Source organism: Empidonax traillii, unplaced genomic scaffold (genome assembly GCF_003031625.1).
Source record: "Empidonax traillii isolate 1590-97213 ecotype Southwest subspecies unplaced genomic scaffold, ASM303162v1 scaffold315:size618497, whole genome shotgun sequence".
NCBI lineage: Eukaryota > Metazoa > Chordata > Aves > Passeriformes > Tyrannidae > Empidonax > Empidonax traillii.
Window position 1 is genome coordinate 403,497 of NW_020955508.1, and position 14,092 is coordinate 417,588.

General features: G+C 38.7%; 1 protein-coding gene across 2 annotated transcripts in view; it reads right to left on the bottom strand.

Annotated features, from left to right (window-relative positions):
• LIMCH1 (LIM and calponin homology domains 1) overlaps positions 1-14,092 on the bottom strand; it is a 180,426-nt gene that overhangs the window by 41,365 nt on the left and 124,969 nt on the right. Inside the window, exons 10-16 of one of the 2 annotated variants that reach the window (XM_027891281.1) lie at positions 11,613-11,903; positions 10,334-10,588; positions 8,675-9,019; positions 7,654-7,977; positions 6,852-7,085; positions 5,560-5,808; positions 4,558-4,593 (exon numbers count right to left, since the gene is read on the bottom strand). In XM_027891281.1, coding sequence (XP_027747082.1) covers positions 4,558-4,593; positions 5,560-5,808; positions 6,852-7,085; positions 7,654-7,977; positions 8,675-9,019; positions 10,334-10,588; positions 11,613-11,903 — 1,734 coding nt within the window. The remainder of the gene's footprint in view (positions 1-4,557; positions 4,594-5,559; positions 5,809-6,851; positions 7,086-7,653; positions 7,978-8,674; positions 9,020-10,333; positions 10,589-11,612; positions 11,904-14,092) is intronic. The other variant, XM_027891282.1, reaches the window with a different exon arrangement.

Here is a 14,092-nt window from a genome sequence, read left to right on the forward strand (position 1 = left end):
GCTCCCAAAAGCAAGCAGTCCCCTAGAAAGACCCATTTGCATCCTCGTGGCCCCCACATAGTACTTCAGGCATTATAATCTTCAACTTTCCCTTGATTTTGTTAGTTGACTGCAACTTTGTCTCTCACTAAGTGTTACTAACTTTACACTTCCACCAATAGCTCTTTTTAAAATCATTCTATCATTCAGAACATTTTACTTTCTGAAGATCCGTGCCCAGTGAGTTTTCAAGACCCCTCCAATTAACAACACAGACAGAAGTTTCCATTTCAATGTAAAACAAGAGAGGCTTGAGAAGTGTGTGAGGGGAAGCATGGCTGGCTAAATGCTATCGCTGCAAAACCAGGAAGAGCCTGCCCAGAGAAGTATACACAGTTCAAACTGCATGGTACTTTCTCCCCTCCCTGCCTCAAAGACATCCAGTGCTATCAGCACCAACTCATTAGTACAGCTAACCTAACAAGGAAAAGCTGACGTTCAGGATAAAAAAGTTTCTATTTCAGTCCTTGACCTTTAAAGAATTAAAGGAAAATAAAAAGGTTATGGTTTGGTATTATACATCCCTTTGCGTTATATAAAGATCTTCACACAAAGATAATGTGCTTAATACTACCAATTAATAATAAAACATGACCTCAGTTGTGCCATTCAAAGCAAAAAAAAAATTTTTAAAAAGCCATGCAGTTCCACATGAAGTGATTTCACAGCAGTCCTCAAACGATCACCTGTAGCTTTAGGTGAGCCAATGAGGCAACCAGCAGGAGAAGCATCCAATAAAGATAAAATTGTAGGTGATTGTGTCCACAGTTATCAAAGCGAATAGACACGGAAAGCTGTGCATATATTTACTGAGCCAACATTTGTATTCAGGCAAGCAATGATGCAAATGCCACTCTCAAGGGAAAACTTGAAAGGTCTGGACAGTGGATGGAAAAGGACATGCACAGATCCCATCATATTTAGGAGGTATTTACCAAGAAATGAAGAACAGAATAAACATCCTATTGCCTTTAAGCATTAACAGTGACATTAATGCATTACTGTGCTTCACCCTTTAAACAGTGCTGAGGAGTACACTAATTTGAGTTTTTCTGTGGGTAGTTGAAGGATTGCATTGTTCAGGATTGGACTGGAGCACTCCTAAATAACAAACTCTAAATAGATGGGTAGCTTTGTTGTTTTTAAAACTAAAGGCATATCACCTACTAAGAACATTCAAATATCAGTTGTATTTTGGAGGTATTCATATTTGGTGAGGTAGGCTGGGAGATGTGTAACTTGCAATAAAGTCACTCTTATATGTTTTATTCCAGTTTTTGAAACTCACACTAAGAAAAGCCTTTGGTGTTCAGTATTTGCCACCTTCTGCCTACTGGATCAAAATGGTTGCGTAGCTCCTCTCCCGTACCTTTTCCTTGTGTCAGAGAATTTTTCATTTACGTGCAGTAGAAGGAAATGTAAGACCTTAAACGGTGGCAACTGGAGCTAGTAGAGTGCATGAGTACTCACGCTCTGCCATTTGGGATGAAAGAATAAAAATATTTTTTAACAGGAGTCCCCAGATGAAAGGTATTAGTACATTCCCTGAATTCATTCACATCTCACAGGGTGCACAGAGACAGCAAAAGGTTTTAAGGCTATTAACAATGCAATAAAAAAGGTACTCTGGAAAAGGCTTCAGCCTGGGTCAGGAGTCAAAATATACACTACAATCCCACATGCACTTCCTACTCCAGGTGTCACCTCCTGCTGCTGGGCCTTCATTGCCATGGACAAGTAACCAGGCTGGTTCAAACATCAACTCTGCACCAACACGTTACGCCTCAACAGTATCTTCCCAAGAGAGCAACCTGAAGGAGTCACATCTCAAAGCACTGTGCTCTCCTCTGACCAACATGTAGTAACGATTAAGAACAACCTACTTTCCTGAGTACATGGACAAGGCCAACTGAAATGTCTGCATCAACTTCTCTGACTGACAAGTTCATCCTTGGAAAAGAATCAGAGAGTCCAAAACTCCAACCTTCTGCCAAAAGACACTTTCATGATGAGTTCCATATAATTTCATCCTATTTCTTTCTTGTATAAACTACAAAAGACTCCAGACCATCAATTACACCTGTATGAATAGAACTAGATTTACTGTTTCCTTTTTTAACTGTGCGCTGGACCAGCAGGCACACAGCATGCAAGTAGATAGGGAAGATGTAACTGCACCAAATTAGAGTTTATTAATTTTCTGCCATTAGCACAGCTCTGGAAATTGCATACAGACTCTGTCTAGAAGCAAGAGGTCTTTCTGCTGACCAATGTATCAGACCTGACATTCTGACAATGATCTGGAAAAAAACCACCGTGCAGACCAACAGTGCATTTTGGAGAGCTAGATCTTTGGGGTGTTGGGATTTTTAAGTTACACTGCTTTATTCTCATAAATTACAAGTTGTTCTTGTCAGTGATATCGTGCAGCAATTCCTTTTATTTTTTTAATCAGATCTGAACAAGTGCTGGATAAAAAAATTCTCAAAGAGTTCAGTATTTAGGCTATTTAATTTAAAAGTGAGAAATAAGGTAAAAAACTTTTTATGAAAAAATGTTTAAAATGCTTATGTAAGGCATTTATTATGGTGTTCATTTTTCAGTCATACTGAGACTTAAGAAACCCCAACAAAACATAAAAAGGGACAGAATAGCTAAAGAATCTGACTCTAGTAAACAAATACTCAAAAATCTCAGCTCACTATAAGCCTAAACTCACACTTGACTGACACGGTACCATCAGAATTCTCTCTCTTCAGGAGATGGGAATGAGCCTGATGAGCAGCAACACACTAAGCATTGCCTCTTCTGGACCCTGAGACAGACAATGGTTGATGACAATATCTAGTGTCCCCCTCACCAGAAAGGGAACTTTCTCAGTCTAATAATGCAGTTCCTAGTTTTGCTGCTGGAATAAAGAACATCTAGTCTAAGACTGAATTCAAGTTGCAGTTTTCAATGTAGACTTGACAAACCTTTTGGAAGTATTTTAAATGTCAGTTCAATTTATTTCTCCTACTCAAGAGCCAAGTTTTATTAGATTCTTTATAAGTACTTTGTCTTCAGACAGAAAAACACAATCCTTCATTTATAAAAAAAGACAGTTTAGGAAACCAGTTGCTCTGTAAACTGTGGCACATCTGGAAAGTATGACAATGGGGTTTGAACATTTATTGTTTTGCCCTTTAAAACAAAATCGGAATCAATGTGGAATAAGCATCATAATCTTTGCTACTCTCCCATTACACCACCAACCCCACTGCAATGCCTTTCAAGGCATCTCCATGTACCTTCTCTCATGTTTGCATTTAATACAGACATGCAAAAATGAAAAAAAAATTAATCATACAAGTTTGTTTTCTGAAATGGTAGGGAAGTCCCCATTGTTAAGTATAGCACTCCTGTGTTATTTTGCTCTTTTTATCTCATCTCTTCATTTGATTGGACAGATTCCTGCTGCTTGAAAATTTTCATATTTACTCTGTGATCAGAAGACACGACTTTGCTCAGCATAAAGGTATTACAGAACTTATACAAAGCATTCAGTTCATGACTCTAAGTTTTATAATTAGAGAAAAGGGTGAAAAATTCCTAAGAGTCTCTGTATATGCTCATGATAAAACCTCTATATACTCATCATAAAAACCCCTCAACTCTTCATGCTGTTTCTATTTGGGGTTTTAATCTGGGAGACAGAAAGGTCATGTGCATTTCTGTGAACAGAAGAAGGATATTACAGACATTATTATGTGGGTTTATTAGTTTATTATTTTTACTTGGGTGGTTCTCAACCATTTGTTTGCTTCTAAATGCCAGCACTTTGTAAAAAAAGCTAGTAATTTCACAGAACTTTCTAAATGACATTGCATACTATTCTGTACTACAGTTTACATGTATATACACATAATTAAAATCTTTGAGTGTAATAAATGTCAGTTCTACTCCTTCTTTCAAAAGGAAAGCATCAAGGTGAAGCACTTAAAAAATGAAGCTTAGTACATTACTAAATTAAACCTAACCTATAAGGTATTCAATATAAAGTTTTTAAAAGAGAATAAAGGATCAGCTAAATATGTATTTTTCTGGTAATAACTCTGAAGATCACAATAGATTTTAGTTTGCTTTGGGATTTCTTTTTTTCTTCCCCTTCCTGGTCATACTTCATTTTTTCTTCAACGCCCAGATTCAACCCAATTCCCTTTACTCATACCTGATTAGAGGCAACGGAAATTCAGAAGAAAACCAAGAGAAAATAAAAGAAAAAAAGAAAAAACAATACTTGAAGCAACAGTTGGACATTAGTATTATGCTTAGTTTTTATGGGCCTTTATATAAAAATTATTTTTAACTGCAATGTAAGCCATATTACATTCCATTTTTCAGGGCTTTCTGAAAAATCATTTGCCAAAACACTGCAAAATAATGAGGCATCAACTGTACTTTAAATTAGTAGAAAGATGGGAAAGCATGCAGTGTAAGTTGTTTAAAACAAAATCTTGTCAACACAAGACAACTTACTCTGCGTCATCAGACACAGCAGTTCTGGGGCCGAATCTACAAGACCAAATATAAAATTAGATCGTGGATAAACACATTAAGTAGTAATTGCAACTGGACCCATACAATCTGTGCAACTATCACTTGCACTAGTAAATCTGACCAAAATCAAACCATGCTGTTTAGGGATTGATTATTCATCAAAGACTTACCTGATCATCTGGAGGTCAAACTACATAAGAACATCATCCATCCCTCCCTAAACCCATACTAATGCCCCCCATTACAAAAATCTGCTGAAGTTTACCTAAAATGTGTGTAGAAAATAGTTACTGAAAATAGACAATGTATTAGCAGTTACAGTAAGTGTCATACATGTGATAAGTGGAGACAAAACGGTTACATTCCAGAGCAGTGTTCAGAATCACCATTACTGAAGCATGAAGGAGGCAAATATTACAGTCAGAAAGTGAGTCACACAATTTCCTTTTTCTTTTAGTTGGTTTTGGTTTTTTTTCTTTGTTTGCTTGGTTGTTGGTTGTTTTTTCCCTCGGAGTAGGGGGGTGTCGCTGAAAAAAGGTACTGGTAATACAGAAGCCAGCATCATTCACTAAAGTGATGGTCTTGCTTAGAGATATGCAAACCACATATTTATATCTGGGACTTATCATAAAAGAACACCAAGTTCAAAAAGTCAACACTGCAACATTTCTAATCATGGAGGAATAGGATAAACATCTCTCAATGAGCAGAGTCCATTTAGCTTCTCCTATTCATAAATTCTTTTTGCAACTCAGCATTTATACTGTAATCAAATACTCCTTTCACTCAGCTTTCAATTAAATATTTTAAAAAATTCAGAAGAAAATGTATTACATAACCATCTATTTGTTTCTAAAATGTGTATTAATGTCATACAGTGCTTTAGTCTGGACTGAAAACACACCACGCAACGCACAATCAGAATTCTGAAGTGTGCACACAGGGGCATACAAGCAGCGTGATTCACACCAGAAAGCTCACGTTTGCAGATGCTCATCCTTGGATGACACTGTTTCCATTTTGTTTTCCTCAGGAACCTCCTGAACCTTAGACGTTTGACCAAGGTGGACTTCATCGTGGCCATTTTTGCCCACTTGGACTGTACAAATAATCTCATCTTGTCCTGTAGGAGGGAGATTGTCTTTTTCCTGCCCTTGCTGCTGTTCTTGCGGTAGTTGTATTGCAGGTTTTTCCGAGCTATTAATGAAGGCTTGTGGACATTTTTCAGGCCTGAGTGAGCCAAAGGCAGCAGTGCAAAGGGATGTATTAAGTAACATTTGAAAAATCACATACACATAATGAAAAGCATAACTGTAAGTTAACAAAAAAAAAAAAAAAAAAAAAAAAAAAAAAAAAAAAAAAAAAAAAAAAAAAAAAAAAAAAAAAAAAAAAAAAAAAGCCCTACAAACCCAAATAGTTGACAGGTGACAAGCTAGGTGAGGCAGGTGCAGAAATCGTAATTTTAATAGAGTCAAATATTCATTCGTCTAAGTCAGAAAACAAACTGTTGGAGACACCGCAGAAGATTATAAAGTATTGTGTCCATATTACAGTTAAGATATTCCATTTAATGTCTTTTCAACACCAAACCACTGCTGAATTCTATGGTAGATGAGAGTTTTTTTCTCCTGGCTGAGCCATATGCTAGTTTTTCATCCAGGGGCAGACATATCCTTCTACTCATGTACTTTGAAGAGGTTGATGAGCAAATACCTTTCCACTCTTGTTTGCATGTGGCTCAACCATCCAACAATAACTCTGTTCAAAGGCTTCAACTGCCAGTTTCCCCACACAGCCTCAAACATCTGAGCAAAGGTGCTTAGAAAAACACCGAGCATTATCAGGAGGGATCTCGGGATTTCAACATATACAGTTCAGAAATCTAACTGGAATCAGTTAAGCCATTGACAAGCATCTAACCTACTTACATCCAGCATCTCTATTTCTAGCTGGAAACACTTGTAATGACTATCTCATATTTTACCAGAAACCTCTGCAAATGTAGCACAAATGTAACTGCTATGTGCATCTGCTTCCACACGCTGTTAGAATTTTGCATCTGGTAGAGCTCTGCTCTGAGTCTCTACAGGGCTCTACTAAAAGAGCCAGAAACTCTGTATTGACTTCTTCTGAGCAGAAAGAATTGGCACAGAACCAAGGGCAAGCATGGAAAACCACTGCTGGACCACCAGCAAATCCTCCAGATCAAGAGATCCTGACAAACAACCCACAGGGCCAGCTACAAGTGACAGAGAAAAGTACAACTTCCTTACCTCGTGGTTTTCTTCTCAAGTTCTGTAGCTGTGCCCTGTTTATTCTGATGCTTTGAAAATGGCATGGGAAGAAATTGCTTAACATTGGGCCCAGGCTGTTTTAGAAAAGCTCCAGTTCTTCTAGCCAACATGTCATCTCTTTGTGGGTCTGGAAATTTCATGTTGTTTTCTGTTCCATCACTCTGCAGCTGAGGGATTTCAAGCTGTTCTTGGCTCTCTTCTCGTGTTACAGTACTGCTCAGAGAGACAAGTGACACTATTCCATGATAATGCTCCCTTCTAAGCAAGTGGCTGCTCAGGCAATGTGGCGTGCTGTTACTCAAAACAAAGTTGAGAGTGATGGACAACTAGGCAAACTAGGCATCTTTAGCTACAGCATAGGGAGTGAGAGCAAGAGTAAATGATGTTGAACCCCACACTTACTTAGGTGAATTGTTAGAAGTTGGGAATTGCATAAAAATCTATGAGATGAATTAGTTACTTGGAAGCTGGCATTAAAACCTAGACAAAGTGCCACGGATTGCAAAAGAAATCCCCCCAAAAGATGAAAGACTGTTTTCATGCTGAACAGCAATTAACAACTGAAGTACTTAAATATTATGAAAGAAAACAGACTGTTTTATGTTCATAGAATACATTCTTGCAAGTAGTTCCATAAAACAGAACACATGCCATGATGAATGAGTAAAACACAATCTTTTAAGGCCGTGTGAAGAATGGAACAACACTGCTGACTGATCCAAGCTAACACCACACACAAACAAGGCATGAAGCTCAGAGGGATCTGCTTCTGTTCTCTGACCTTTCTCCTTCCTGTGGAGTCTTCAAATCCTTCTCACGAGCTACTGTCTCCTCTTGCTGCTGCTGCAGCACATGAGGAGCTTCTGACAAGGGACGGCAACATATGGGAACGGAGCTAGTGGTACGCCTCTGAAAAGTTCCCATCCTTCTAACCAACATATCATCTCTCTCAATATCTGGTACATGCCTGTGGCATTCTTCCTTGGTGCTTTCTTGCTGTTTGCTCAAACTGCATGGGGTTTGTTTTTCAGAGATGATGTCAGAAGCCAGTACAGCTGATGCAATTCTCCTGCAAGAGTCATCTATACCTGACCTGACCACCTCACTAGCGATCAAAATGAGAGGAGGGGTGAGAACACAAAAAACATTCTCAGGTCAAATGAAAGGTAAGAAGAGGAGTCCTTTAACTCAGTTTGCAAATGTTTTTATAAACACACAAAATTAACTGAATTAGTTGCTTGCTAAAAGCATTCGTTCAAAATTCTTGCTACAGCCACAGACTAAGTAAATAAAGTCAAAGAAATATAAGAGCTGTTAATGTGTTAATGATCCAGAACTGTAATTCTTCTCCAGATAAATGCCGGAAACACAGAGCAGCAATACACCCTCTTCAAAAAGAAAGTAAATCCATTAGGTTTAAAAAAAGGTTTTTTTGAAGACCAGTAAAGCCACCAAGCTGAAGGACAAATTCCTAATGTGCTGAAAGCAGGTAGAATTCCAGGAAAGCTGCTGGAATTCAAGTAGCAGAAAAAGCACAAATGATAGCTCAGACTCTGAGATACCAGGGATTTCACTGCCCACCAGAAATTTTGAGCAAGTGCTCGGAAGACCTTCCTGCAGCATTGTTTTGCACAACCCTAAACTTGTTAAGGTACTGTGAAGGCATCAGATGACTTCTGAACAAGGCTGTGCACATAAATAGCTCTCAAGTCTATGCTGAGTTCACTCCCATGCAGATCAGCATCTGGCAAGAACAGGCCTCATTTCCAGCTCAGCAGCACTTCCTAAGCCACACCAAATACCTGGACTCTTTCTCTGGCTCAGATACTTCGTCACTGTGTTCAGCAAACCCAAGACTGATGACAGTGGTTGAACGAGAGCTTTCAACACCAGAGTGACTCTCCACATAGTCTTTCTTGCTTTCCTCTTCTGTTCCAATTTTGGATGAAGCTCTTCCAATAACAAGTTTGTCCCATTTCTGTTGATCAATCTCAGTTACTGGCCCAAAATGCACAAACTTCTGCTTGGGGCTACCATCTTTTTTGTTTGCTTTGGCTTTGCGGACAGCAAAATCATCACGGGCTACTGCTTTCACTGTGGTATTGGTTGGTGGCAGAGTGTTGCTGGGACATTTGAAATCTTCTTCACTGGTCATAAGGAGGAATAAAAGAATGCCCCCAACATGAGAACCTCAGAACTAAACAAATTAAATGCTTCTAAGGTTTCAAAGGGGTTTTATCTTAAAATTCAAAAACCCAGGTACAAACAGCTGTGGCATACTGAGGCCCAAATGACAGATAAAATTCAAAGATACTGGAGACCTGTGGGGGAATCTCTGGGAGCACACTCATGGAAGCTTTTCCTAAGGGCAAGGAATGTAGCATATGACCCATTCCAAACTCAGTTTCTTCTAGTACATCCTTTAAAAAGCCTTAAAAAACTTTAAAAAGCCAGAGTTCTCCTCTCTGCTCACACAGACCCAGGCCACACACTATAAATGACTGTATAGCACCAGAACTCGCTCTGGACTGGAGGACTTACAGTCCTTGCACAAGCAAGGGCAATTTACTTACCCTAAAGCAAGGGGACTAAATTTTGATTTTAATAAATCACCTCAAAAATAATGGAGAGACTACTAATATCATTAGGATGAAAAAATGATTGAGTTTTCATTGTATTAGAGTTAAAATTACATACAGTAACCACATTGTTAGAAGAATGCCAGGACAGGTGGCCACCTTTAACTGGAAAATGGCATGCACATAAACAGGAGGGCTAGGAGCTGTTATCCTTTCATACTGGAGTCACAATCACCTGCCTGTGTTATAGTCCATCTCCATGGGCAAACAGGTTAGAATAACTGCTTCATACTGGCTCCCTCTGCAGAGGTTTTGTTTACAACAAGAGCATACATACACCATACAATGAGGCTCCTGAAAGCCTTGTTGCAGTGAGAAACAGTGCTGGTTCTATTTACCCAGAAGTGGAGAACAATGCTATGCTGATATATCAGCTCATGTCTCAAAAACAGTACGCAAAGAGATGCAGATCCTCAGGTAATTCCCTGAGGTGTAATGCCCCAAGTCCTGAAGACAGCTTGGTTAGGAGCATATGCTACTGTATTAGTGGTGCCACTTGGACCTTTGTGCTGTTCAACTTCAAGAGGCTTCAAAGCAGATTGAGCCACAAGACAAGAGGGACTTTTCTGATATTGTATTAAGGGTGTCCACCAGGAGAGTGACTGTGAAACTACCACAGTGCTCTAAATGATGGACGCATTTTCATTTCATGATAGATAGCATTTCTGTACAGATTTTTGGATTCCTCCTGAAAACTGAATTGAAGGACTGGTTGTCATCAAGGCATTCTTCAACTTTAAAACCACAAGCACACACAGCAGATTGCAACAAACTAAACATGCTTCCCAGAGTGCCAATCCTGTCCACAAGCAGAAACTGTACCTGGGCTCCCCTGACAATTTCAATCTTTTCCAGGTCTCCAGATCCGCTTTTGTTATCGAGGCATTCACAAAAATCCCATCTTCTTGTAGCTGAGGAAGGGTGCTTTCAGATTTCCGTTTAGCCAAATCATCCCTCTCAGTATCAGGCTCTTTCACCTGCTGTTTCCCCTCTGATTCAATCTTCTCATTTTGCAGAAGTGGGTTCTCTTCGCTTGTCACTATTTGCCCTACTGATGCCAACTGCACCCATCTTCTTCTAATTTTATGCACATTCCAGTTCAGCAAGAAAAAATATTTGGAGGGAGCAATTATAAATCAGTGTCAAAAGAAGAGGTTCAGAGAACAAGGAGATGAAACTGAATTTATAATATTAGTTTTACATTAATTTCAGGAAGTAAACATGGAATGAAACGTTTGAAGTTCAAACCTCTCGTCTATGCTATCCCACTCATGCACTACTGAGACCACTTCTTTATGTGAACTTCTATTCCTAACTCGAGCAAGAAAAATCTTTATGTTATTACTGCAATAAGCATTCCTACAATAAGCTTTCTTTAAATAGTTACAAATACCTCATTTGCATATCATTCACACAGTGAATTCAAGTTTTGCTCTCAAACACCCTATGCAATTTCTTTGATTTTAGAGTCATGTCAACAGCACTGGACTATTAAAATTTGGTTAGGTGTTCTTCAAATGTCCTGCCAAATTAGTCAGTAGAAAATGTTATAATGCCATAATCAAATTACTGGCAACTGAAAGGCACATCTGACATTACTGAAAAGAGCTACTAAATATTAAAATAAGTTTTCTGAATGTCTCATTTATTACAATCATTCACTGTAATGTGTATATAGTGGTTTTATCTAGAATCACTTCTGTTTGCACCAATAAATCTCCTTGTTTCTCAAAAAAGAACTATTCAATGAGATGAAACAAATACATCCAAAAACATGTAGTGAAAGTGCTCAGGAAAAGAGTTGAGCTATAAAACACGTCTTTTAAGTTTATTCTCTGCTACTGAGGCTCATGAGCTGTCTCATGAGCTTAGATAACAAAAGTGTCCTGCCTTTATCCTGTGTACACTCAAAGCCAATTTAAACTTCTGGTCCTCATAATCTTAACAAAAAATTACAGTTTGGTTCACCTTATGATTAAGCCTTTGCATTTACTGTATCTTGTAAATTTTTTTGTAGCCAAGACAGCTTTAGAGCTACACAGCAATACACCATGGCGAAATGAAGCATTATAATTGAAAGAATAAGACCATGAATGCACACCTTGCGTGTTCCTTTTTTTCCATCTGCAATGGCTTTGTAACATCTTCCAGTTTACCTTTATCTTTACTTGTATAGGATCCAACTAAAAAGGAGTTAAATGGAACTGTGTGTTTGGGTTGATTCAATCTGGCTCTCCGGGTGGCAAAGTCATCCTTTTCTAAATCAGGAACTCTGCTGGTTGCTTCATCTTCTGAACCAGAATCCTTTCCTTGATAATGTGTCATGAAGGGATTGTCCTTGCGAAGGATGATGTCTGGGATGCTTCCAGTGTCTTCACATATCAGCTTTTCACTGACACAGAGTAAAATTAAACAAAGCTCTTGATGCACCAGGGGAGGAAAGGGCAGTGCAACACTCATCTCCAGGTCAAAAAACAAGCAGTTAATCAAATATACTCCAGGCAGCTGTTAGATTGGGCAATGAATTGCTAGAAATAAAACTTATATACTAGTAACAAATTCACAAGGAATTCACACAAAAAAATCAGCATATTAGACCTTTACTTATTTTAGTTATAGCTGGAAGAACCAGTAAAATACCAGATGCAGTGAACGTAGCACTGTAAAAGGCCATATTAAACTTCTTGAACACTTCAAACAAAGAAAGAGATTTGATGTAAATACTTGACCCCTAGAAAACATTGCTGAGTCCTGAAGTATCAGATATTTGGCATTTTTCTTTTAAATAGCTCTATTTAAAAAAAATCCCACCTAAGTAATCACTGAGGCTATCTGCTCTAGTATTCTAAACTGCTTTTCTTCTCAGACACATCCATGCTTGATTCTTTTCCTTATTAACTGTCCCTTTCCCCTAGAATAACCCCTTTATGCCAATGCTGACATATAGCTACAGTGATAGCACCAGTACACCAATGACACTGGCATGCTGGAAAACACTGAAACCTGCCTTCGTCAGAAATGCAATTGCTATCAGCATGGCCTTGCTGTTACTGAAGAGTACGACAATAAAGACACTTGACAGCTGGTACCAATAAAGATTAAGCTTATTTTAACTTGCAATGGTCAGCATTTTCAGTTTGCAATTTTTATGCAAACTGAAAAGACAGATGGCAAGAAACAGGCGGCTCTCACATTTAAAAATTGAATTGTATGTATTGGTATTTTAGGAAGTTAGGCAGCAAGTTCCATGCAGTACTTCTGTAGGCATTTGCTCTTTCATGTAGCACACCTTGCCTTGCTATACAAAGCAAAATAGAGGGGATCACAAAGGATTAAACAGACTGGCATTAAGAAATCAAATCTAAACAGCTCAGGTGTTGCTTTGAGTTTTTCTACTATTTTAAATATCAAGAGTGTTGTTATTATTAGCTGGTTTTAAAAAACATTTTGAACATTTTAAATCCCTGCAAGCCCACTGCATACACCACTTATTTTACATCCCAGATGCCCTTTCAAAGTACTGTTCAACAAAGTTGCTGGAGAAACTTATGGAGAAGCCATAAACCATCCCTGACAGGCCAGCCTGCCTCAGGCTCAGAGGACATAAAAAACTGCCTGCCTTTGCCTTGTTATGCTGCAACACACAGGATCCCCTGTTAGTGATGTGGAGAGCATGGTCTCAAATTAGCTAAAGGCAACTTTTTCCTCAGATCTCTCTGAAGGTTCAAGATTTTATTTAAGGCAACAGACAACACTGGCCGATGGTGCTTCAAATGGAACTGTTGACCCTCCTCCTCATGAGCATCTCTGTCTACAACAGCTTCAGAAACAGCAGGCTCACCAAGTGATTACTCAGTAAAAACTGCTGATTTTTCAGTCTCATGCCCACCAATGCTATTGAAGTTTGAGTGTATCAAACGCAGTATTTCTGAGAGCAGTGTTTTTGGCAACAAAGAAATACTGAGTTATAATATTCACAAGTGCAACTAGGAGTCATTGTAATGAAAAATTTACAGCTTTTAGTATATAACTAGACTTCAGTAACCAGTTTCTAGGTTGAGAGTATTTTCCATTCATTTGCATTCTGTTTTTAATGGAATCAGAGATCAGCTGTGACATTTTGGGGTCTCCTGAATCAGTTTGTGATGGTCTCAAAAGTGTTTTTTAAGGCCAGTTTACCAGGGAGGCAGCAAAGACTCCAGATTTAGCTGAAAATTTTTCTTGCACACCCTGCCTGAGCCCTTGCAGAAATAAGACAGGGGTCTGTGCTACTACAACAGGTGCTTCCAAAGTGTCAGACTGCAGGCATTTGTGCTCCCTGAAGCAAGGTCTTACACAGGCTCGTAGATCCTTATACTGCATTTCAGAACAATGAAAGGGTTTTGCATGCTTATGCTCTGTCAAGGGAAGAGCCCACATCCCTTTTGCAACAAACATATCATAAACACTTGCTCACGTTTCCCTCTTACATTCCCTCTCCATCATCTCTTACAACACACTTAATTCTCGTCTTTTTAAGGTGCCTCCACGAATCTGATCCTTACCTTTCAAATGCAATAGAGTAAGTAAGAGACACATGCA